At 43.0% G+C, this 26,505-nt stretch overlaps 2 protein-coding genes across 2 annotated transcripts in view; both read left to right on the top strand.

The window, feature by feature from the left end:
* On the top strand, window positions 1–21,620 carry LOC121106292 (voltage-dependent L-type calcium channel subunit beta-2-like). Its single transcript, XM_040645237.1, has 6 exons — window positions 1–21; window positions 5,927–6,049; window positions 8,081–8,217; window positions 12,501–12,577; window positions 17,525–17,658; window positions 21,507–21,620. The coding sequence occupies exons 1-6, from the start codon at window positions 1–3 to the stop codon at window positions 21,618–21,620; spliced, it is 606 nt and encodes a 201-aa protein (XP_040501171.1).
* Window positions 21,621–22,133: 513 nt separating this feature from the next.
* Window positions 22,134–26,505, top strand: part of CACNB2 (calcium voltage-gated channel auxiliary subunit beta 2) — a 25,392-nt gene continuing 21,020 nt past the window's right edge. The window contains exon 1 of the mRNA XM_008692055.2: window positions 22,134–22,186. Within this exon, the coding sequence (XP_008690277.2) occupies window positions 22,137–22,186 (50 nt within the window). The 5' untranslated portion in view covers window positions 22,134–22,136. The remainder of the gene's footprint in view (window positions 22,187–26,505) is intronic.

Below are 26,505 nucleotides of genomic sequence, written 5' to 3'. Positions count from 1 at the left end.
ATGGCGTCCACGGCCACACAGGTGAGCCAGGAATCCAGGTAGAAGGAAACAGCGACGCTGAGCTCCAGCTATGGCACTGGCCTGAGAAAGAAAGCTCTCAGGATATTACTGAGGTCGAAAGAAAGTGGAATTAAGGATCACGTGGTCTCCCAACCAATTTATTATCCCAATGATTCTGAGGAGGAGGGTGATTCCAAGTCTCAGTTTCAGTTGGGATTTAAGAACTGTTCCACACCAGTCCTGCTAGGACCCTACCTAGGGCGGTGGGCCACCTTTACATGTGTGTTTCCTGCCTTGCTTCCCTACCTTCCCCTCCAGCCATGACCAAGTCTTTCAGGCAGATCTTATAAGGCCCTGGAGTTAGAGAGTGGGTGAAAAACAACTTGAAGGGGAGCCTGCGACCTGGGGGCAAAGCCCGCTCCTCAGAGCGCACCATTACTTTTGGCCGAGAGGCCTGGCCCAGCCTTGCTTCCCTCAAGGCCCAGGACAGGGAGGGGGCCCAGCATGTGTGACAGCTCTGGCTCCATGTGTCCCCACCATTCCCTCTGTCCTGGTGTTCCGAGGAGGCCTCCATAGGGCCAGGGCTTCCTGGCATCTGTTCGCTCTTGCTTTTCAGGACTTTGTCTTACCTTAGGAAGAGAGCATAAAAAAGAGAAAGTAAACAGCGGCTGGCCTCCACACATAAATACCCCAACATTCCGTTGTAGCCATAGATTCTTACCACGGGTCGCATGAGTGTGAAGGGGGAGCCACTGAAGCACGTCCCTAGGCCCTGATGAGAGAAGAGACACTGGAAAACCATAAAAACACAGCAGGCTTCCTTCTGGGCTGAGAGCGTGTGTGTGAGCAGGAACAAGGCCGAGAGGCCCAAATGAGGAAAGGAGGAAGTCCTGGGAGGACCCTACAGCCAGCAGGCCAGAAATGCGGGTGTCCACTGAAAGCTGGGTATGTTCGATTAAAAAAAAATGGTTTCATGGGATAAACATTCAAAGATTCCTTAAGCCACGTTCCCTTGGGACTTCAAGTTGGTTAAAAAAATAAAAGCCTCTGTGACTGAGAACTGTCAAAGAAAATCAGAATTCAAGAGCTAGAACAGTGGAAGCAAACAGATACGGGGAAACTGTACCATTTTCTCACGTCCGAGACAGTACGAAGGAACGCACACTGGAGAATCTTGAGTGTAATCGTCATTTAGCACCGCGGCATATGGCCGGTCCTCAACTGTCTTAACTAGTTTGGTCTAAGGAGCATCGCAGTGGAAGAGCACAGAGGAAGCCGTTTATGTAGCGCCTTAAAAGATGGGTGAATATGGGCAGACATTTAGTTGGGTACGGCATTTATTATGGTGTATGGCCAGTGCCCCCTTTTTTTTTAGCTTTTATTTTATGTATTTGAGAGAGAGGGTGGGTGGATAGGGGGACGAGCAGGGGGGGAGGGAGAGGGAGGGGGAAAGAATCTTAAGCAGAGTCCTTCTGAGCCCAGAGCCTGACATGGGGCTCAATCCCATGACCCTGAGATCATGACCGGAGTCAAATCCAAGAGTCAGATGCTTAACTGATGGAGCCACCCACGCGCCCTGCAAATGCCACTTTATTGAGCAGTGTCTATTCCGAACACTAGCCTGCCTTATGCATGCGGTTTTTATGAGTTTGGGTTTTTGCAGGGAGGTAGGGTGGTGGTGGTGGTTAGACTCCACGTATAAGTGAGATCATACAAGATTTGCCTTTGTCTGTCTAACTCATTTCACTTAGCATAATGCCTTTGGGGTCCATGCAGGTCGTTGCAAATGGCAGGACTTCCCATAACTCGTGACACGCATTTTCTGAAATCTCATAATCACGCTGCCATATTGGTGTTATTCCTCTCATTTGAGCCATGAGGAAACATTGCTCAGTGAGGGTAAGAAATATGCCCAGCTGCTCACCTGGGCAGTGGCAGAATCAGAATTCAAATCCAGGCGCATTTAAAATGCCCTGTTCTTGAACCCATTACGCACGGAATTGATGTGGAAAATATCTTCCATGTAGTAGGCGTGCTGCTTGAGTTAGAGCTGAAGTGAGTTCAGGGAACCAAAGGTGACACCGTCATTCGGCCCCTTTGGTTTGCATTCTGGGGTTTTTTTTTTTTCTCTTATTTTGATAAAAGCCTTTTTCCTCCTCTTCACTTTCACTGTTGTCCATTCTAATTTTAGAAATGTAGTTCTTTTTTTATATAATAATTTTTTATTATGTTATGTTAGTCACCATACAGTATATCCTTAGTTTTTGATGCAATGTTCCATGATTCATTATTTGCGTATAACACCCAGTGCTCCATGCAATACGCGACCTCCTTAGTACCCATCCCCGGCCTAGCCCAGTCCCCTCCCCCCCCTCCTAGAAATGTAGTTCTTGGAGTAGAGACACCGAGGGACAAGATTCTGCTGTTCTTTCCTCCTTGTAGGTTGTATACAGCTGACGCCCATACACAGCTCCATCTCTAACACTAGCATTACTGGTTACATGAGCCGAGGAAGGAGGAACATTCCGTATTGATGTCTTAGACTGTCAGAACATAAAATGATGATCTGTGGCCCCTGTTACTGTAAGCTAGCCTTCACCACACCTTCAGTTTTTCTGTCTTTTGGTGTTTCCTCTTCCTGGGACTCCAGTCTTTGAAAAGTTAATGCATAAAAGACATGAGATTTTTCATAGGATCCTCTGTGGAGTTGTACATTTAAAATTTATGTCTTCCAGTGATGAAAACACATATGCAATGCTTAAACTCTGTATCCTCCAAGGAATAAAAGACCTTGGGGGAAATGAGAAATCATGCTAACATTTAAAAAAAAAAGAAAATCTTGGACCTACGTTTTTGTGATCAGAAACTCTCCTGAATGATGGAAAAAATCGATTCAAGAAAATCCTATTTCTAGCAGTATAACCAAGTCTGATGAAGACTATGTCTTCTTTTAAAGGGCTCCATCTTATACTGCTGGTTGTGGTTTAAAATGGTGTAACCCAGTTGGATGGTAGTTTGGAAGAGAATTGAAGAAGGTCTTGATAACTCATGGCTTACTCATGCTACCTCTGGGAATCTGTCCCAAGGAAAGAATTCTAAATAGAAAGAGACTTTTTGTATGAAGATTTTTCAAAGAAGAATATTTATCGTAGTGAAAAAATAATTATAAACCTACATAGCAAAAAAGGTGAATGGTTGGGATAATTTTTTAAGTGGTAGATTTAAAAAGCATCATATCACATGAAGACATAGTATATTACTTTAAAAATTGGATAAAAATGAAATATGATTGTAGCTGTGGGAGTAAAATCTATTATATTTAAAGAAATTTCAAGAAAAAATGGAAGCACCATCACTTTTCAAGGATTGTGTTTCACAGAAATAGGCTCAAAATGGATGAAAGACCTAAATGTGAGACAGGAATCCATCAAAATCCTAGAGGAGGACACAGGCAGCAACTTCTTTGACTTTAGCTGCAGCAATTCTTGCTAGACACGTCTCCAAAGGCAAGGGAAACAAAGGCAAAAATGAACTATTGGGACTTCATCAAGATAAAAAGCTTTTGCCCAGCAAAGGAAACAGTCAACAAAACCAAAAGACAACTAACAGAATGGATGGATATATTTGCAAATGTCTTATCAGATAAAGGACTAGTATCCAAAATCTATAAAGAACTTATCAAACTCAACACCCAAAGAACAAATAATACAATCAAGAAATGGTCAGAAGACATGAATAGACATTTCTCCAAAGAAGACATAACAAATGGCCAATAGACACATGAAAAAAAAATGCTCAACAGCACTCGGCATCAGGGAAACACAAATCAAAACCACAATGAGATACCACCTCACACTGGTCAGAATGGCTAAATGAACAAGTCAGGAAACAACAGATGTTGGCAAGGATGTGGAGAAAGGGGAACCCTCCTACACTGTTGGTGGGAATGCAAGCAGGTGCAGCCACTCTGGAAAACAGTATGGAGGTTCCTCAAAAATCTGAAAATAGAACTACCGTATGACCCAGCAATTGACCTACTGGGTATTCACCCCAAAGATGCAAACGTAGTGATCCGAAGGGGCACCTGCACCCCAATGTTCATAGCAGCAATGTCCACAATAGCCCAACTATGGAAAGAGCCCAGATGCCATTAACAGATGAATGGAGAGATACTACTCAGCCATCAACAAAAATGAAATCTTTGCCATTTGCAACGACGTGGATGGAACTAAAGGGCATTATGCTAAGCGAAAAAAGTCAATCAGAGAAAGAAAATTTTACGATCTCACTCACGTGCAATTTAAGAGATGAAACAGAGGATCATAGGGGAATGGAGGGAAACATAAAACAAGGCGAAATCAGAGAGACAAACCATAAAAGACTCTGAATCATAGGAAACAAACTGAGGATTCCTGGAGGGGAAGTGGGGGGGAGTTGGGGTAACTGGGTGATGGACATTAAGGAGGGCACGTGATGTAATTAACACAACATATTAAGACTGATGAAGTGCTGAACTCTACCTCTGAAACTAATAATACACTATATGTTAATTAATTGAATTTAAATTTTAAAAAATAACTAAAATTTTAAAAAAGATTGTGTTTCAGTGGTAGAATTATGGGCAACTTTTCTTTCTTTTTTTTTTAAAGTCCCTATTTCCATTTGAGGAAGAGTATCTTTTATGTCATTAAAGATCGTAGTGGATACCAAGAATCGGTTTTCCTATGCTTACGTCCACTTTATGTCTACTGTGCCCTTATCCAGAATGTGGTAGCCTTTCTTAGTCTGCATATTGTGGATGGATCTGAGTGACTTTGTGGCTCTTAGCTTGGTCCTCAACCCAGACAACAATCCCATAGAACAGAACAAGTGTGGAAAATTTGGAAATAAAGATGGTCTCTTATTCCCAATCCCCAGTTTTCCTCCCTGACAAGCCAGGTCAAAGAAGAGCTCCTTCGGTAGGGAGAAACTTCTCAGAAAAAATCCACGTGTCCACAATGTGAAGAAATGCAGTGCCAGTTAAGACAATACCTCTTTTCACCATTTCTGCACTTATCTGTTTTTTCACCTTGTAGATACATAGGAATTGCCCAGAGGACAGATGCTTAACCTATAAATTTGCAAAGCATCAAATAATGAAGGATGGCTTAATTCATGTTACTGTCTTCAGCGGCTGACCGAACTCAAGAGGGAAAAGAATAGAATTAAAGGTCACTGATGGGTGCCTGGGTGGCTCAGCCAATTAGGTATCCAACTCTTGGTTTCGGCTCAGGTCATGATTTCAGGGTGATGAGATCCAGCCTTGCCATCAGGCTCTGTGCTCAGTGAGGAGTCTGCTTGAGACTGTCTCCTCTCCCTGTGCCCCTCCCCACTGTGCACTCTCTCTCTCTCTAAATAAATAAATCTTAAAAAAAAAAAAGAATTAAAGGTCATTGATTTCATAATTCCCTGCAGCCATGAATTAGATATCTTCTCTGGTTTTTTTTTTTCACACTGTGCTTCCAAGAATTAGGTCATTAATTATTTATTAAAGTAGCTCTTTAGGGTGGGAGTGGCTGGTACTCAGTCTTTTTCACTGAGAAGGAAGAAGAAAGGGCATTTCATTGCTCTGTGTGTGTCTCCTGATTTCTATTTGCTACAAGCTGTTATGTTGTAAACATATGTTTCCAGACTTCATCTTTACCTTCATTACTTGTAGTGCTTTCGAAGAGAACAATGGCCTTTTCCTAGTTCAGGTGGGTTGCATCGCAGAGGGCAGAGACTCCCCGTGCCGTGAGTACCAATAATCTGTTTTGTGATAAAGAACCAGGTGGAAGAAACCAACAACGACAACAGATAGTCGGCGTATGTTGATATCACAGGGAGAAAAAGGAGGAACGCGGTTGCTTCTTTTTAACTTTCTTCTCCCTTTCTTTTCCCGCTTTAGACAAAGCCCGTTGCGTTTGCTGTTCGGACAAATGTCAGCTATAGTGCAGCCCACGAAGATGATGTTCCAGTGCCAGGCATGGCCATCTCCTTCGAAGCAAAAGATTTTCTGCATGTTAAGGAAGTAAGGAAAAGGATTTGAATTTCTGCCCGCATGACTTTTCACCTCGAGACATCACTTCCTCTCTCTTACTGCCGTGACATAGCGTCGCGTGTAGCTGGACTTGAATACCACGCGCGGATGCAATGCCGCTCAACCTTTCCTGATATCAATATAACCTTTTGAAAGAAGAAGGAAGTCACAGGAGTCTTGCACTGACTTCAGGGCTCCCCTGGGCTCTGTGACCCAGAAAGTGGGAATTACTGGAGTAGATGATCCTTTTTTATGCGTCACCTGTACTTTTTCTTTTAATTTTTAACCTTGGCTGTGTGTCGTTTTCCCCTCATGTTGCAAGTTTAGCCATCTGGGGAGGGTTAATAATAACGCCTAGAATTCACAATCTCTCCTCTCTGCTGACGATGCCCAAATGCAGACCACTGATGCCCTGGACCCTTCTCGGGTGGTTAATGTCGGCAGTGGAAGGGAGCGTGGTGGGAATTGGAGCCACGGAGGCAAGGAGCAGAGAGCAGGACACTCCCTTTTTCTCCACGCCAAAGTCTCCACCTGCCAGTTAGCAATGACTCATACCCGTGCGTTGGAAAAACGCACCCTTAATTAAGGTTTATTTTGAGTCAACATTTATCAAATGCCTGCTGTGCAGAACAGGGTATGAAAGGAGCAGAAATTCCCCCTGAATGATGTTCTCAGGGTGTGAATATGAGGTTTCCTTGGAGCTGCAGGAATGAGAATTGGAGCGACTTGCATCTGAGGGGTGATATGTCATGAGGAACATATGTAAATTTCATACTCCCTGTGATACAATCTATAACTAAAGGAGGTGATGACAGCCAATTAGAAGAGCTTAGACTAGACTCAGATAACAAAAATGTATTAAAAAATCCGTACTCTAAAAATCTGTTTAGTAAAGAGGTAGAGAGGCACAGTTTTAGCCCTGACTCCAATGTTTTTGTATATGTAAGAAATAAAACCGCCTAGAGAATTTTTTTTTAAGATTTTATTTATTTATTTGAGAGAGAGAGGGAGCACGCACCAGCAGTGGGGAGGGAGGAAGGGCAGAGGCAGAGGGAGAAGCAGACTTCCCACTGAACAGGGAGCCCGATGTGGAGCTCGATCCCAGGACCCTGGGATCACACCCTGGGCTGAAGGCAGACCCTTAACTGACTGAGCCACCCAGGTGCCCAGGCCTAGAGAATTCAGAGCCTACCGTTTCACTAACTTTTAGAAAGAGATATAAATACTGCCTGGGAAGGAAAGATGGAAAAAGTTGTCACAAACAATGTCATGCCTGGAATCTGACTTTACAACAGGGAGTTCGGTTAATCCAGGGTCCCCTCCCGATGGCTGCTGCTTAAAGAGGGGTCTCTTTTCTACCATGGAAGGGAAAAAAACAAACACAGAGTAGCTAGTCTTTGAAATGTTCAAGAACAGACTGGAAAGATACCATCTAATTGAGAGAAGTAAAACCAAATCATAGATTTAGAGTAAATAGTCTGTCTGCAAGAGAGAAATCGTCAACATCCACACAAGTGGAGAAAAACCCTCTGAGAACACCGTACCATGGTAATTAGAAACCTGTTTGCACAGAGGGACATTTTGCTCTGACACAAGATATTTCAGGTAGATTTCAGTGTTTCTCTCCCACTCTTAATATTTTTAAGTAATCTGATTATAGAAGAGGCCTCTGTCATGCTCCCTAGTTCTAATGGTCTCTTGATAGGATGGGCTGTTCGTCTTTGAACCAGGGGAGGTGATCCTGCAGGAGCTGCGTTGGAATTCAGGTTAGTCTCAAAGCAATAGCAGGAACTAGGAGGAAGAGGCAAGCGCCGGTGGATTGCTGGGCTCATTGACAATACTTGATTCATACATGCTCGACCATGAAGCCCTCCGAGTTTCTCCAGTTGTGATGTTGAGGCATAGTTTACTGTAATTGCCATAATATGCCTCTCCACCGAAAATCGTTCGCGTAGAAGAAAAACAATCTGAAGGCGTGAACTTCTGTGCACTGATGGCAAACAAATTTGCTTTTGTGTTTAGAAATTTAACAATGACTGGTGGATAGGGCGATTGGTGAAAGAAGGCTGTGAAATCGGATTCATTCCAAGCCCGGTGAAACTAGAAAATATGAGGCTGCAGCATGAACAGAGAGCCAAGCAAGGGAAATTCTACTCCAGGTATGAGAAAAACAGCGTTTGTGTAAAAGTCCACATTACACGGTCATTCGCGTGTTCTCGTTTTCTGCGTCCCGTGGTCTTTATTACGTGTTGAAAAGCAGACTGGCGCTATGGTGTAGTGATGGCATCCCAGCGTTTGACTTTCATCGTATTTGGGACAGAATCAAATTAATTGTTCTCATTAATAATAAAGCCATCGAGTATTAAATTGGGGCTTCAGTGCAGAGGACGTTCTCACGTCCTAATCTCTTCCTGAAAACACTGTTGCCCTGAGCAGCCTTGGTGACTAATCCCGGGGTCGCTAGCTGCCTGGCCGGGTGGGGAGGCGTTTTAGGCATGACGGTCTTAGACATCACTGGCGAAGAGCAGTTTTTGTGATCTGTTCATTTCATCCCCACATGGGAAACTCAGTTTTCAGTTCTACCCACTGCTAAGGACTTGAAGGGAAACCCAGTATGAAACCAGTTAAAACTGCATTTGCAGATAGCAATTAAATGAGTTATGTAATACGCTGGGGCTGAGTAATCCTTCCTAGGATTCTTGAAGTTGTGTGCCCTTCCGTAAAAGAATCACTGGAAAGAGCTACTCAGACCTGGAGTGAATTTGAAATTGAACCCTATGCAGACACGTCTGAGAACCTTGCCTGCTTCTCCCTGTGGGAAGGGATGTGATTTGGGCAGATCTTTTCGCTGATGTAAAGAGCTAGGCTTCTATTTTCTCTAGCTTAGATTTTATTTGTTTCTGTAATGCTGCAAAATCCTTTGTATTCAATGGTAATACTTTAGCATTAGCAAGAATTTTTTTTTTTTTTTTGGTCAAGCATCTGCAAACAAGTACAATGGAAGATTCTTTTTGGTTTGGAACGTCCATCTTCTTTAGTATTTTGTAATTGTCAGGTCCTTTTAGTTCAAATGCACTTCCTCCCTTTTTGGAGACCTCTACCCCATATCTGGCTTTCATTAATCCCGGGGTTACTGGGGGCTCTCAGACTGTGAGATGCATGTCGTCATATAGAAGTAGACGCATGCAGGGGCGCCTGAGTGGCACAGCGGTTAAGTGTCTGCCTTCGGCTCAGGGCGTGATCCCGGCGTTATGGGATCGAGCCCCACATCAGGCTCCTCTGCTGGGAGCCTGCTTCTTCCTCTCCCACTCCCCCTGCTTGTGTTCCCTCTCTCACTGGCTGTCTCTATCTCTGTCGAATAAATAAAATCTTTTAAAAAAAATTTATTAAAAAAAAAAAAAGTAGACGCGTGCAGATCAACCAAGCCTGCGCATCGGACTGGTAGGATGTTGAAGATGGCATTCTATGCATACAATTTCCAGTGCTCTCCTGGCTTTATTGGGTACTCTTCCGTTCTCTGTATTGATACTGGTATCTTAATACTAGCTAATAAAATCTCGTAATGTGGACATTTTTTTTCTTTCATAGGGTATAGATATTGCTGTTTTCAATTTGGTGGTAAATAGGTCGTTGAGGTTTGATGTTATCTCAGACAGGGATGCTTGTTTTGGCTTGATTTGTTAGGGACCATTCAGCATTTTTAGAGTGTTCCTGGTCAAGTTTAGGGTGGTACTAGGTTGTAGGAAATTATTTTAAGGACTTTCCTGAGCCTTATTTATTTTTTAAGATTTTATTTCTTTGACAGAGAGAGAGTGTGGGAGCACAAACAGGAAGAGCAGAGGGAGACTCGATCCCAGGACCCTGGGATCATGGCCTGAGCTGAAGGCAGATGCTTAACCGACTGAGCCACCCAGGCACTCCTGATTTTTTTTTTTTTTTTAGATTTTATTTATTTATTTGAGATATATAGAGAGAGCACACGGAGGGCGAAGAGACAGAGGCCGAGGGAGAGGGAGAAGCGGGCTCCCCGCTGAGCAGGGAGCTCAATGTGGGGCTCAACCCCAGGACCCTGGGATCATGACCTGAGCCGCAGGCAGATGCTTAACCGATTGAGCCACCCAGGCACCCGCTTTCTGAGCCTTTATTACATCAGCATGTACTGTGAATCTGGGTAGTGGGATGGGGATATTTTTCATGTATTTACTAAAATTATCTTAAATTTTTCTTGGTTCATGTCTTTGGAATAGTGTTTTGTAGAATGCGTTATGAAAAATTTGGGATGGATTTTTCTCTGCTTATTCATGTACAAACCGAGAAAGGAAAACTACTTCCTAAAGCGTAGGAAGGGAGAAACTTTGGCCAAAATTGTTAAGGAAGCAGAGTTTCCTCTGTCTCCCACATGGTCATCCCTGGTCTGATGTGAACCATCAGCTCTGCTTTAGAACTTGGGAAACAATAGGTATTAAAGCCTCCACTTCCCAGACGGGGCAGCAGGCAAAGAGAAGGTAGGGACTTGACCAAGTTGGCACAACTAGTAAGCGGTAGAATCAGGATGAAAACTGGATCGATCTGACTGTAGCCTGACCTCAGACAGATTACCCTGCTACACCACGCATCGCGTAGCAAGGACAGACAGATCATCATTAATATTGCCATCTGTTAGTATTTACTCTATTAGATACACTGTTTTGCTATTCCATTTTTTTCTCTTAAAAGACTATAATTGACATTTGGGGAGTAACATCCCACAACTTATTCTAGGGAGCTAAGTTACCTTTCCTATAACTGAATATCTTTTGTCCTGTCTATTTACCTAAGCTTTTGCCTTGGTCTGGGAAGGTATTTTTACTTGCTTTTAGAGATTTTTACATTTGTCTTCTAACATCCGAAATATAGTTTTATTTTGAGGACATAACCAGAATTCAGAAGTATGTAAGAGCTCTGATTTTTAAATTATGAAAATCGACAGAAATGAAAGGCAGTAAATTGGGGCAGAGCTCAAGAATGTGGCATTTGTCTAGAATGAAAAGTTAAGGGCAAATTTGCATTTTGAACATTTTGACTATTTGCGGTGTTTGTCGAAATTTTACACAATCCAAATAATGCTTTGACTTTTATTAAAATTCAAAGAGAATGTAAATCAGACCCATCCTTAAACTGAAATTAGACTTGGGACTTTAAAGAAAGTAAAAACAAAAACCAAACACACAAAAAACTTCTGGAAGAAAATGTTTTGGTCCTGGTGTAAGGGTATATTCTTGTAAAACGACCAGAAATTGCTTCTGTAAATACCACTTTTTATTAATTGTACATCCTGTCTGGTATCCTTGTTAAATGTCCTGGCGTGTCTCTTAAGAACCTCAGAAAGATACAGAGGCTCCTGCTAGCTGCGTTAAGTTTTTGATGTTGGTCTGTTTTACGCATTAAAATGCATAAAAGTGATACAATTCAGCCTGCTTCCTGGCGTTTTAGTGGAATTTATATGTTCGTATTAATATTTATGTAACTTAAACACTGCCCTGTGGTGCACAGACATTGTAGCGGATTCTTTCAACTAGACCCAGGGTTGGCTCTGATAATAAATGTTAGGCAGTAAGACCGTCTTGCCAAAATTGCCTGTCCCTCGCTACTCCTTCCTGTCTTCATCTGTGAAGGGGGTCTTTTAGTAACAGGGTATTTGGCGTGCTGGAATGCCGGTAAAAAACATAAATGCTCTCGTTCCGATGTTAAGTCTAAAGTTTCTAAGACACTGGCATATCACGTATCGAATTTTAGAATGTGATGGTTCCACGGTACATGCTCTTCAATTCGTGCCTCCGTGAACCCAGGTCGAATCCTCGGCGTTAGTCACGCGTGAGACACGTTCCAAATGCTGACTGCTATCGGAGGGTTAAATGGTGTCACCCCTGTTTGTCCTGTTCCTTTGTGTGTCTCGCAAAGGTTAGCAAGTTCGGTATTGCAGTGTTTTTCTTTTATAGGTTGCTCAGGAAGGCTTGAGTACTCTGTCTTAATACACTAAGAGTAACCAAGCCAAGCCAACGAAGCGAACCAAACGAGAAGAAAACCAAAAGTCTTGGTGTTAACCTTAAAGTTCTGTTCACTGCTTCAGAGGGTCTCCAACCTAAGAAGCAAAGGAAAGCTCTGCTGCTCTCTCTCTGTGATTGCTGGCGGAGAATTTGAGGGCTGCAGAAATTACCCTATTCTCTTCCAGTCTCTCAGGGCCTTTTAAAATTAAACCTGGAATTTGAAACCAAGACGATTACATGGCTGTTTCAAGCACTCCGGGCATCTCCCCTGGGAAATTACTATTTGCCTCCTTGTAGGAAAGACAGATTTAAAGTTCAGTAGAAACACAATGACTAATCATGTTTATTGAGCAATACAAATGTTGTAATATCTGAAATAAGTGTCAGGTGTAATATACATTTTTGCTTTACTCCAGTAAATCAGGAGGAAATTCATCATCCAGTTTGGGTGACATAGTACCTAGTTCCAGAAAATCTACACCACCGTCATCCGGTAAGTAGGCAACGAGTGCAGCTCGGTACATTCTGCATTTCACGCTTTCCTCGATCTCCCCTAGCTGTGTGACTCTACATGCAGAGTCCCTGTGTGAACCCGGGGAGGGCTGAAAGCGATCAGAAATCAGAATGCATACATGGAGTAAGAAATAATATGGGGAAATTTTCTTCAGGGCTTTGAAAAAAGGAAATTTGTCCATGTGCTCACTGTAAGTTGTTTAGAGGACCAAAGTGATGAATGTATTTAATTTTTTTCTCCCTACACACCCCCCACCGTGGTGCCCAGCACATCGTCATGGGCAGCAAATGGGTGAATGCCCACCACCAGCCACAGTGCATGTGTGTTCTTGGCCTCAATGTTCAATAAAGGAAGAAGAAGGGTAAAAGCTTTCAAAAGGCAAGGAAAGGAGAATAAAGTGGTGATGGAGTGGTGGACCTCACGTGAGTTTTACCCCAAAGGCTCTGTGGAAGATGTAGGAGATGAGTAGAAATATTGCAAAAAGTCAGAAATACTTGTAGGAAGAGTAGCTTCTGTTTTCTTTCCAAGGCAGTGGAGAAGGGTACCACATTAAATTTGAATTTCAGATGAATGAATAATTTCTTTCATGTAAGTATTGTAAGAGAAATACTTACAGTAACAAAAAAAAATTGTCTGAAATTGAAATTTGACTGTAGTTTTCTTTGTTAAATCTGGCAACTCTACCGTTCTGGGTAGAACTTGGAGTTGTATATACATTGGAGACTAATTGGTAGCATTGCAAAAAGCCCATATCATCAGAATCTTTGTTTGCTAAGAGATGCAGTTGAGTCAGAGTAAGATTGCAAGGACTCACCAAGCGCAGTATTTTGAGCGAAATGATTCCTTGTGTGATTTCGAGGAAACTGGAAGTGGGAAGTGTGTACATCAATGGACAAGTTAGGGAAGTGACTGCACTGTGACTGGCGTGTCTTACAATCAGGATTCCCCTCTTACTCCTGATCACGCCTCGTTCCTGAGTGGTGGTGCCTTTTGGAGACCAACCAAAGCCTTCTTCATAAAAATGATAGAACCTTTTAAGGGCAAAATCTGAGCACTTAAATAAGAAATCGTTTTAGGATGCATATTGATTTCAAATACCAGGTATGTACAACGTGCAGTAATTCCGAGTTGCCCAAAATCAAGTAAAACAGTAAGTTTGAAATGAAAATTGAAGCCTTTTTAGGGATGATGTGAGGCTTGTATCTTCCCTCCACCGGTGGAGGGGGTTGTTTACTGAAGGCACAGGGCAAAGAGGCTTAGCTCCGCTCCTTCTCAAACATGTAAAATTAGAGATGATGACAGAAAGCTGTACCCTTTGTATAGATCTTAAAACCTATCTCCGAGACTCCAGAGGACTGTCACCAAGCTCCTGAAATGGGGAAATGTTACATCATATAGTGAATACAACTGCAGCCCCATCCGCAGAGGTCAGAGGTCAGCGCCACCCCTGGAGACCAGGAAAATTCTTCCGTTTCCTTAAACCATACTCTAGCCTTCTCACGGTTTTGGAAATATAAGGAGAACAGGCCACGTGCATTTCGAAGAATAAGTGAGTGTGTTTGTAAAATAACATTCCACTTTTGTAGACAGGTGTTTGTCACTACTAAAACGAAAGTTTAATTTACTACAATAAAGCAAAGATGATTTAAAACTTGATGCAAGTTTTATACAGACACAGGACATCGGCATAATGTTTCTGAATACCGAGAACAGAAAACACTCGTGGCTTAATGGACTGGAGACATTTGCCAAGCTTGAATTTATAGTCGGTGCCTAAGGGACCTGCCATAATTTTCATATCAATCCCACAGCTTCTAAAAGAAAATTTCAGGGAATTTCTACAGAAAGGATCCCCCCACCCCACCTCCAGGGTAAACTGCCTAACCAACTCCCTGGGGGTTGGCCTACAGTTGGAACCTTGACCTGTATCTCCCAGAGGCCCTGTCTACGATTCACCTCACCCTTTGCTAAACCAAAGGATACAAGCATTTGCCTAAAGTAAATATACTTGGAGTTTCTCAAGAATGTGGAAAAGGAAAAATTTTCACTTCTCATCTGGGTAGTGGGGTGATAGCCAGTTACACAGCACATACGCCATACCTACGTGTGCGTGCCCACACAGATCACCCCGGCGTGCCACTCAGCTGAACCGAAATGTCTAAGATGAAGTTACAATTCAGATTTCAAAAAATGTTGTCAAGGCTCTCCACCAAAAAAAAACAAAAAAACAAAAAAAAGATTCTATTGAGGACCAATAAAAGAAACTATTTTCATATTTATGGAAGTAGTTTTTCCCAAGTAAATACTAATGTTTGCCAAGGTCTGCAGATACAAGTATGAAACAAAAAAGGGGTAACCATCTGAGTCTAATAAAGTATATGGAGCTATGAAAAGAGTTGAACATGCTTCTTAACTGTCTTAGTAGATTTCTTTAATGTGCTTTGCAAGTGGCCAAATGTTTTAGAATTCTCTGTGTTTTGGAATGAACCCAGGTGCTTTTAAATTTAAGTTAACCAAAAGTCAGAACTAATAAATTGGAGAGTTCTCAATTTGGGATTTTGAGCCCCTGTGTCCAAATATAGGTAAATTTCAAACCTGACTGAGGCTCCGAGGCTATGTGTGGGTCGCCAAACATCTGGGCACTATTACAGCTAAACTTTTTATGCATTTCCACTCTTACTATAAAAATTTTTTTAAAAAAATCCACCCACTGATCACAGCAGACCAGATTGAAGGGCCAAACTGTAAAATCTAACGCATGAACTTTGCCAATGTCCTGTCAACTCGGGACATGGGTGTAGGTGTCCTCAGTTTCAGAAACGCTCTCGGAAAGAACTGTCCCTGGAAGGTGGCCTCTATAAGCCCAGGAAAAGATGAGAAAGGGAAAAGGAGATGGGAATTTACCAGAAGGGAAACTTACCTGATGTTGGTGTAAGTCTGTCTCAGAGATAGTGAAACACTGGCCCAGATCCTCTCCGTCGTAACCAGGAAGACACTCACAACATGCTTCCTAGGTTAGGGTTCAACAGGAAGAGCATCATAGGGTTGGATGAAAGTCAGCATTGATTTCTTGTGTTTCTGCTCCACACTGTATGGTGAACCTTTCAGTGCATCGATGTGTGTGGGTGATGCAAAGAGAAAGACTTATTTACTAGGTAAGTCTAACTAAATAGCTGGAATTAACTCAGTCTGTTAGTACTTTCACTGGAGAGAGAATCCTGCGCGCTCTTTCTGCAAGCAGTCGTTGGTACGTGCAACGTTGTGCAAACAGTGCCGGGGAATCACTCCATCACACATCTTCGACCTCAGATGAATCAAAGGAACAACTAAGCGAGAGATCTTAGTTTTCAAAAGGTTGAGTCACCTCATACGCATAATAACCTCAAAATTGAAAAATAATGTGATGGCTGTCAGGTGATCTGCCACCGTATCGAAGAGGTTAGCAGCGGACGCCCGAGTGTGAACCCGGTGTGTTCCTTGTGGGTCGCAGGCATGGGAGCTGCTTTGCGACACCAAGCGGTTATTTCCAGATGGTAATTTGCTCCTGATCTGAATGTACTGTGGTTTTTGTTAGATTGAGTAGATTTTCTTTTCCGCGACCTCCACTAAACCGTAGCATCATTTTCTCCTGGGCTCCAGTCTACGGTCCCTTCCTGAATCCTGGCAGTGAGGACGCCACCCTGCCTTGGCAAGCACAAGGGGCTGGGGGAGGAAGGGCGCCTGGAGGGGGAGTGCTCACCTGCAGGTGCAGGGATGGGGTGGGGGCTCGCAGATGCGGAGCCCAGCTTCTGAGTCCTGGCTCTGCGGAGTTTTTTCTGCCAAGAACGAGTCCCTTAAACCCTTGAATTATCATTTCGATCTTAAAAACAAGAGGGTTGAAAGTGATCTTCAAAATACTTTCCAGCTCTGATTCCGTAGCAGATAAAACTCTGTAGGAATTGCAGGTGGAAGCATTTTTATTATAAACCTCAAAATGAGATTACGGGTCTTCCCCCCCCCCCCCTTAACACTTAATCGTTAATCGCTGCAGTTTTCAAGGCAAAAGAGTTTAAAAGTGAAATCATGTCAAACCACAGACCTAACCCTCTCGTTCTCCAGATGGGGAGACCCATGCCATGTTTTCTGGGGGTCTTCATGCCTTTCTACTCTGTCTCTCGTGTTTAATGCATTTCTATAAGGGCTTCCTATCCATCAGCGGCAGTCCCCTTATTATGTCATTTTATTTGACTCCTTTCATTTGGAGATCGTGGGGTCCAGCGTTTTATAACTAGCTTTCAGTCAGCCTGCCCGAGGGGGTCCATAGCATCTAGAAATCGTTTTGATCCTGCCCATCCAGGAAGCATCCCTGTATCATTTGCCTCGTGTAGGACTCCTTTGTGTTGCCTGAATTGGGGATTTTTCTATTCTCGCTTTCCCTCAAATGCCTACTGCATTTTTAGTGACACTTTCCACATGGCCCCCTTTTTTTTCCCCACACAAAACCAAGCAAAAGAAGGACTCTGAGGCACATTGTGATAAGGGTTTCCAGTGTAGTTGCTTATTACCGAAAAGCTGACTGAAGATACCATAAGACGTGAAGCCGTATGTTCTGTGCCATACTTAATACAGTCGACGTGGAAAACTGTCAGTACTGTATTTGAAACTCCAAATTAAAAATGTTGCTCTAAAAATGTTATTCAAGAGATCTAGCCTAAAACTCACGTGTTCAGGCGAACAGGTATCACGAGGGGATCTTTTCGGTTTTGTTAGGTTTGATTGCATTGCATTCGTAACGTGCCTTACCTTTAAATTTGTTAACTACGCTGAGCACTCATGATAGATCTTTTACTGTGGTTCGTTTTGTTTGCTTTCATTTTATTTTTTTTTATAACCTGTTTTTCCTCTCCTGTCTACCTGATGATTTTTGAATTGTTTGTCTGTATATAGCTATAGACATAGATGCCACTGGCTTAGATGCAGAAGAAAATGATATTCCAGCCAACCACCGCTCCCCTAAACCCAGTGCAAACAGTGTAACGTCACCCCACTCCAAAGAGAAAAGAATGCCCTTCTTTAAGAAGGTAACATTAACTTCCAAGCTCCCATCTGTCACCTGCTCAACTGCACTGCGCCACATTTCTAGTCCTGTTGACTGTCTGCGTCCTTGGATAAGCCAATAACGTGCATGCTGTGTTATTCTTTGTTTCTTTTCCATGCTGCTGTAGCTAAGCAGAAGCAGAAATCGGTAAGTTGACGTTGACATAAGCTGTGTGTATCCTGCCACTGGCATCATTAGCATTCAATCCCGCAGTTCTAGGAAACGCAGTCAGTTCTGTCCTAAGAAAAGAACCTATCAAACAGCTAATTGAGTCCGTGCATTTCAAACCGACTAAATTCAGTGAGTGACCTGTTAAAGCACTATTACAGTACTTATCCTTTTTGATGGAATAATATCTACCACCGAGGGACTTCGTTTAAACATCCCCAGATGTCGAACACTGACAGCCTCGTATGATGCACCTCTATTGTGCATGCTTATTCTGTCTGTCTTTGTCTCTTTCTTTTTTCCGGAAATTTAACTTCTGTCAAGCATATTAAAACCCTTATTCGATTCTGATTTATGATATCCAGATACATAGCTTGTACTAAAAAAAAAAAGTATTCAATTTTTAATTTAGTCAGTATTTAAACTTCTAATCCACTAGGTGCAAAATCTGCAGATGAACAAGACCAGTGGAAAACTGCAGGCTTGTTTTGGCGGTTTACTGTGAGTTTTTCCTATTGTCATCTCTAAATACTCTCCCGGTGTTCTTGCCTCCTCCATCACAGTCAGGTTGCAGGATCTCACCTGTCGGATAACGGGGCGGTGGCCGCGCGTAGAGCCTTTGCCACTGGCCAGCCAAGGTGCCACACAGTGATGCTCCCCGTCCCCTGACTGGACACCAAGGGTATTCCTGAGCTCGCCTGACCCCAGACCAAGTCTGTTTCCTTTCCCACATTTTGTAGCTTGAAAGCATTATTTTTGAAGGACATCCCCCCTCGCCCTCCCCCCACACACCATCTCCATTCCTTCCTTTCTTTTTTGCACCAGCTGTGCTGTCTTGGAATCCGACTTCCTCCTGTCGCCGTGTCCCCACACAACCATGGGGACACCGTGACACGGTGTGGAGGAAAGCCTCCTGTGCCCCAAACTCCGTGTCCTTGGCCTTCTTCCCCTGCACACAAGCATTTTGCCACATGGAGGAACTCTAAAATGATCCACGAGGTGTCAGAGACCGAACTGGGAAGTTTGTTGTTTTTGTTTTTTAAACGAATGATGGTTACTTTTATAATGCAAGACCTCGGTGCTCCAAAAATTAAGACCTGGATTTTTTTGTGTTAACACAGACAGCCCCAGCTTGAGGCACACCCGCACCCGTGGGCCCCTCTCTCTGGTCCTATCTTCTCGGCGCAGCGAAACCTTGCAGCCAAGCTACTGAGTTTATAGCGCCGATGCCTACAAAATCATCACTCAGATGCTCTGGATTTCCCAGAGCGACGACATGAACTAAAACCATGTTTTTTGGAAGTTTGCTTACTCTTAAATTCCCAACCTTTAAAAATGTTTATTACAATTTTTCAGCTAAAGAATTGGAACACAGTAAGGCTAGCGCGAAAGAGTAGATAAAAATGATGGTGTCGGTATCCATAGGGCATAAAGTACCAATATTCCATCAAATAAGGTAATTTCTGTAGCTACGCTATTGAATGAGAAGCTGATTGATGGCCAGCATGGGTAATGCTTCGCTAGCTGGCAGCCAGAGATCGAAGGAACCAAAGACCTCTAAAATACGGGGCCACGTAATACTTACAGACTCGAAATAAAAATTCTTGGTAGCTGTGCAATTTATATTCTTAATTCCAACAATGGAAAAGGTATTCTTCTACTGAATAGCTCTAAGGACTTGGCTTCTAGACATTGTCAGTAAGATCCCAGGTGGTATCGATGTCATGACAAATATGCTTATGATGCCTTCGGCACTGGTATTCATTCTTCTGTTATTGATTATGTGGTGACCTTGAATGTAGAGCTCAAAAACAGAGAGACAACCTGAGATTCACGGATGAGACTGTTTTCCATGTTTTAGGTTGCTTTTAGAGTGGTGCTTGTGGCCTTTGTGCTGTTATTGTATTATGTTTGTCTTGTTTTTTTTTTTTCCCTGTTTGAAAATGTATTCTACCTTTCTTGTGTCTATTAAAATTAATTTTGAACACTGGGTAAAACTGAAGGACTAAAATTTGATAGCGCAGTCACAGCATTATTTTCGCCCCCTGGAAATATTATTTGTCTGCTGCCCTGGATGAAATCTCAGATGGAAGTTGTTGAAACTGAAATGCTTTTTAACTCCACACCACCCCCCCCGGAAGCAAGTTAAATTCTATCAAAGTCAGAAAGTGTGTAATAGACGATTTTTTTTTAAAAGATTCATTTATTTGAGAGAGAGAGAGCATAAGGGGGGAGAGGGGGCAGAGGGAGAGAGAATCTCAGCCGGATTTATACTGAGCACGGAGCCCCACGCAAGGCTTGAACTCACAACCCTTGAGATCATGACCTGAGCTGAAACCTAGAGTCAGATGCTCAACCCACGGAGCCAGCCAGGTGCCCCTGTAATGGGCAATTTGAAGCAACAATGAAATGTTCTCAGGCAACAGGCTGATGCAGAAATTACATTCACACGTTAGTTTTTCAAATTCTTAAAATAGTTTTAAAAAAACCTTTTTTTTTGTCTCTGTGATTCTGAAAATATATTTTTTTAGACACTCCTGAATGCAGAAAGATTCAGATGACAGCGATTTGCTTACCCCCTTGTTTTAAGGCCTTATCTCTCTATTCTGCATTAAAAAAAAAATCATTTTGGGTCCATGTAGCATTTTCTGCCGGCCAGAAATAGCCAGTTTTAATGTACTCAGACCGATTAGCTGTTACCTGAGGGGTATTTTTTTGGAAAATTTTTATTTTGGTCATTTTATGTGAAGCAGCAAGGCTGAAAATTTTGCAAAGTCTTAGAAATTGCTCCAGAATTTAGCCCCTCCCCCTGCTCTTCCAAAAAAGAAAGAAGTTATCCTGGAAAGGCATGAATTAGTTCTATAACAGAGACAATACCTAAACCACTCTTGAAAAGCATATTAGATGTGCAAGTTGATAACCAAGCTTTTGAGGCCCCTGCAGCATGCTTGAGTATGTTATCCCACGTTAACCGCCTTCCTTCCAAGACACACACACACCTTACATTTAAAGTTTTCAAGTTCCAACATCTAGAAATCAGAAATCCAAACCATTCATCACTAACCTGTGATCATGATCCTGATTACTGCTTGCTGGGACAAGCATGCCTTGTAAACTTCAACTCTCACAGTAAAGCAGGGATTTTCAAGTATTTGGTAATGAACCTTGGAATGTTTGGGAGTTAGGTTTGTCCAGGTAAGACAAACATCTCAAATGCAAAGCTAGGAAGACCTTTCTTTTCTCCGTAATTAACCACATTAAGCCTGATCGGTCAAGCCTTCAGAAAACTCTCAAATGCATTTGAAAAGCAGTATTAACTCCCCGGCAAGCCTAAAGCACCCACTCTGCATGAGGCATGTTTTCTGTCCTTCCAACTAGTTTTTCAAAAGGCAGCACTTCCTGCTTTAGGGACTAATATGTCAGTGGTCTTTCTTGAGGAGAGCAAGAAAACCATAGACAATTCAGTAACTTGAGAACTTTAGGAAAATAAGCCCACCAAGCTTTGATTCGGTTTCTTGAGGAAAGGGGCAAGTAAAAAAAAAAAGAAAGTTCTGGAAAGCCGGTGCCTCCTATTACACAGTTCAGAAAGAATAATTTATACTTAGGCTATTTCAGGTTCCCCCACCTGTTAAGCATCTGAAGTCCTCTCCTCTCTCTCTGCAGACAGAGCACACTCCTCCTTATGACGTGGTACCTTCTATGCGACCAGTGGTCTTGGTGGGCCCTTCTCTGAAGGGGTACGAGGTAGGTGGCTGCCCTCAAGCACACTACACTTGACCTTCACAGGCTGAACTGCTTTGGGACTCCACCTCCCTCTTGATTTTAGAGCTTAAAGAGCTTGCAGCAGCAAAGCATGTTGTTTTCCAAGCTGTGGTATATATTGCTTCCTTTTTTTCCCTGCAATTTTCTAGGTAGCTTTATTTTTTTTTTATTATGTTATATATTGCTTCCTGATTTGTTCTGTTTCATTTTTATGGCTGTTGCTCTGGAGGCTTTGCTAGCTTCAGTTTACTCAGTCTGGGGAAACAGTATCAAGTGCAGAGCGCCTGAAACCACTTGAGACGTCATGTGTTGTCACTAAAACATCAGGATAAATTTGGGGAGCTTTGCCTTTTTAACAGTCATTGTATCAGAATTCAGCAACCGGAAAATGTGGCAATCTCACACATGCTACTCTTTCCAAATGGGAAGCCTCCATCTTTAAGCAGTCTTGGGAATAAAATTGTTTTGTCGTAATTAGTAATATTTTTATTGTATCCTAATTTATTGCTTGCTCAATTGCAGGTCACGGACATGATGCAAAAAGCGTTGTTCGATTTTTTAAAACACAGATTTGAAGGGCGGTGAGTACTTCAGAATCCTGGATTTTGTGGATTTCTCCTTGAGGGTGACAAAACCGGGGTGGGACAAAGCATGTGATCATAAGAGAAAACTACCCTCTGATGTCTATATGGCGGTGGGCAATGAGTTTCATCCAGTTCAGTGTCAGATTCAGTAAATATTTGTCATATTTACTCAGCACATCGTCAGCCCTGGATAAGCCAGCTGTCTGTTCCTGCACCTGCATCTGTAAGCTGAACTTGGCCACATCCCTGTTGATCTGTATCACCCTAGATTCATGATCAACTGGCTCTTAAGGCTCCCCAGAAATAATACTCAATATCCCTCTTCTATTCACTTTTCTAACTCTTCAAGACTTCTGTACCATCTCCTCTCTCACCAGCTCCCCAAACCCCTTCTCATCTCTCTCCCCAATGAACTTGCTTCCTCCTTCACTGAGACGATAGAGGCAAGGAAACAGAGGAGAACTTCTGAGAGTTTCCACCACCACACCGAGCGCAACTTGCGTGTTTGCCTGAATGCTCTGCTTTTTTTCCTTTCACTGAGTTCCTAGCAATGGCCAGCCCACTCACTTGGGCACTAGATCCCATCCCCCATCCCCACACAGCTGCAGAATCCTTTCCTTTGTCATCACTACTTCTCATTCTAACGGAAACTCCATCAGCATCTAATAATGTAGTTATTTCTCCCTTCGATGAAAGTTTGAACCATATTCCCCTCTAACTATCCCACTTTTCTCCTTTTCTTTACAGCAAAACTCCTTCAACACGTAGTACATACTTGTTCTCCACTTATACTGAAAGTACTCTGGTTACGCATCCCTCACTCAACCAAAACTAGTCATGTCCGATCATCAGTGACCTTCACATTGCTAAATCCAGGGGTGAATCCTCAGTGCTCCTGTTACTTGACACGTTGCAGTGCTCCATCCTCTTTTAAATACTTTCTGTGCTTGCTCAGAGCAAGCACACTTTCCTGGTTTTTCTTTTATCTTCCTTTGTCTCCTTTTTCTCTTTGGCTGGTTCTTCCTCATCGACTAGACATCTTGGAGCGCCCAAGGCTAAGTCCTTTGGTCTTCTCTCTTCTAGTTACATTCATTCTATAAGTGATTTCGTTTGATGTTTGACTTGTAAACAGCATGCCTTCGCTGGTCTGTCCTCTGAATTCCAGATTCATATATCCAACTGCCTATTCAGGACCACCACTGAGATGTTGAGTGGACTTCTCAGACTGGCCCTCCCAGCTCCCCCCAAACCCTGCTCCTCTCCTAGTAGTCCATGCCTCAAGTACACCTGCTTCGTCTTCTGGACCTAAGACCCATCCACTCCAAATCACTGAGTCATTCTTGACTGTTCTTTTTTTTCTTATATCCCACATCCAAATGCTGTGGTATCTTCAAAACATGTCGAGAATCAAACCACTTCTCACACATCTTCTGCTTTCCTTTTGGCCGAAGACACCGGCGCCTCTTCCCTGGAGTAGCATCATGGATAGCCTCCTAACTTGTATCTTTGCTTCTGTCATTGCTTCCTTGACGTCTCTTCTCAATTCAGCAGCCTGGACAGCTCTCTTAAACTGCGAGTGGATCTCATCCCTGCTTTGTTCAGATCCATCCAGTGACTTCTCTTTTACTCAGTGTAAAACTTGAAGTCCCTAGAGCGGCCTTTAAGACCATTTCCAGTCTGACCATCCACACTGCCGCCCCTCTCCTTACTTTTGACTTCATCCCTTACACTCTCCCACTTGCTCATTCTGCTCCTGCCACACTGACTTCCATGTTGTTCAGACAGCCAGATACATGCCCGCCTCAGGGCCTTTGCACATGCAGTTCCCTGCACTAGGAAGATGCTCCCCTCAGATACTGTCCTTGGTATATGCACACTATACACACATAAATACTCTCTCTCTCTCTCTCTCTCTCTCTCTCTCTCTTCCTTGACTTTTTCCCTAACTCTTTTATATATTTTATTTATTAATTTTGTGTGTTGTCATTCTCCCACAGTTAGAATATAAACTCCAAGAGGGCAGGTTTTTTGCTTTGGTTTTTGTTTTTTTCCAATCTATTCTGCAAACCATTGTGTTCTCAATGCCTGGAACTGTGCTCAGTGTGAACAACACGTGGGTGAGTGTTGAATGAATGTCTCCCGTGTATGCCCTGCTAAAGAAATGCAGAGCTGGGGAAGCTATTCACTGTCTTTGTGGATGGCAGGTGTCAACCATAAATGGAAGCCTCGAGCAGTAAACTCCAGAGTAAAAGAGCAGGCAGCTCAGCACCTGCGTGTCTGACGTACACGGGCATAAGGGGAGGAGGGACTGACACTGACAGGAGTGTCAACATCTAGGAAAGGCTTTTAAACGGTAGCTAAGATTTCACCACTCGAATTAGAAAGAGAAAGGCCTGTCCAGCAGAGGGTGTTAAGTGGGTGAAGGAATCAGGGTGTGACACAGCGTCATGCAGAGGACAGGTTCCTTGGAGGTCTTCAAGTCACCTCTCTGGACGAGGAGCCGCTGGTGACAGAGTCAGGGCGGAATCTAGTGTGCCATGTTCATCTGCTTGGACGGAATCCTTTTCCTCTCTTCCCCTCCCCCCTCCACTTGCCTCCACAGATTTTACTGAGCGTCGTCTGTGTGCCGGGCATTGTGAGGAACAGAGTCAGACAAGGGCCTGGGCTTCATGGAGCCTGCTTCTAGCTGATTGGAAGGAAGCCTTGAGTCAAAGAATCCAGGGACACTGTGGTCAAAGTTAAGCCAGTTCCTGAAGCATCAAAGCTATCATAGGAGTCTGAAATGGAAACTTTGAAATTTAAACAAAGAGTAGATTTTAGGGGACCTGGGAACATACAGGGTAGTTTATATTTCTGTATTTTTTTTTAAAGATTATATTTATTTATTTGAGAGAGAGTGCGCACACGAGCAGGTGGAGGCATAGAGGGGAAGGAGAGGCACAAGCAGGCTCCCCACTGGGCGGGGAGCCCAAGGCAAGGCCTCCATCGCAGGGCCCCGAGATCATGACCTGAGCCAAAGGCAGACGCTTAACCCGCTGAGCCACTCAGGCGGCCGTGTATGTCTGTATTTTTAACAAGACAGATTTGGTGCCTCTGCTCTACATCCCTGTGCTGCTTACATCCTAACAATACAAGTGTCACAGCTACCATCTGTGCGTTTCAGTGTCTTTTACATTTCTTAGTATACTGCTTTCTTCCTTGACCGCACCTGCTCCTACAGCCGTTCGTCATTTGTACCCACTTTCAGCAGGGGAGGCAGGGACTCACAGGGAAACCCACAGCAGGACAAGCAAAGGACTAAAAGAGACAGAAAAGGAAAGCAGATACTATGTTTCCAGGTATAAAAAAGACTTTATAATCAAGGTCCACCTAATCACATGTTGCTAATTTGGTTTTTTTCCATAACTTTCTGAAGTATTTTTTCGTTTGTGCCAGGAAAACACGGCGTTCGGCTTGGTCCAAGGCTATCTGGCACTGGCCAAGTAAAAAAGGCATAGCCCTGATCAAGCTCAATTATCTTTCAGTTCTTTATGCTTGGCTCTGTCATTTATCCTAATCTGGGGTTGTCTCCTTGAGCATGTGCACCCAGAAAATTGCTAGACAAACACTGCTTTCCCTGAGTTAACCCACTGCCCTTTCCAAAATGCCAAAGATGGAGAAATGAGATGGCATTTCCTTACTGTTTAAACGGAGGAAGTTCTGAATATGGAAGGCAGATTCTGGCCATAGGGCATATCTTGGACCCGTGTTCTAAAGTATTAGCCTGTCCAGATTGATTTCATTTAAGAAACAAATGAACAAAATATCTGAATGTTGTCAGGCTGCTCTTTCTGGCCGGAAGTAATTTCCACATGGCTTTATTAATGGACCTGCCTTGGCTCATTTGACTCATAGAGCTCAAGTTCAGCATTCTAGGCTTGGGATCACCAGTTAAAGATCCTCAAAGGAATTAATGGGGTCCATAAGATACACTTAAAAAATCCATGCAAAAATTTTTTAACCCATGGCAAGACCTCCAGAGTACCTAAATCATTAAATGTCTTTGCTTTTGGCAGCAGTAGGGGGAGGAAACTGATCAAAAGTATAGGTACTTCTACATACATGTAATTTTAAAAGGGAAAAATGAATTACTCTTTCATTATCTATTAAATAAACTAAATTTATTTTAAAAAATTGGAAGCCCAAGGGGAAGAAAAAATGAAAGGAAGTGTTGGCGATGAAACGATTCTTGATAGGAACTCTTTTCTGTTCTTAAACCTAGTTAAGTTCATTTGTTGAAGCCCTGGAGAGTTGTCAGAACCGTGATCCTGACTGTT

The sequence above is a fragment of the Ursus maritimus genome, unplaced genomic scaffold (genome assembly GCF_017311325.1).
Source record: "Ursus maritimus isolate PB19 unplaced genomic scaffold, ASM1731132v1 scaffold_31, whole genome shotgun sequence".
Lineage (NCBI taxonomy): Eukaryota > Metazoa > Chordata > Mammalia > Carnivora > Ursidae > Ursus > Ursus maritimus.
Note: the sequence above shows the minus strand (reverse complement) of the source record. Positions and strands in the feature narration are given on the sequence as shown.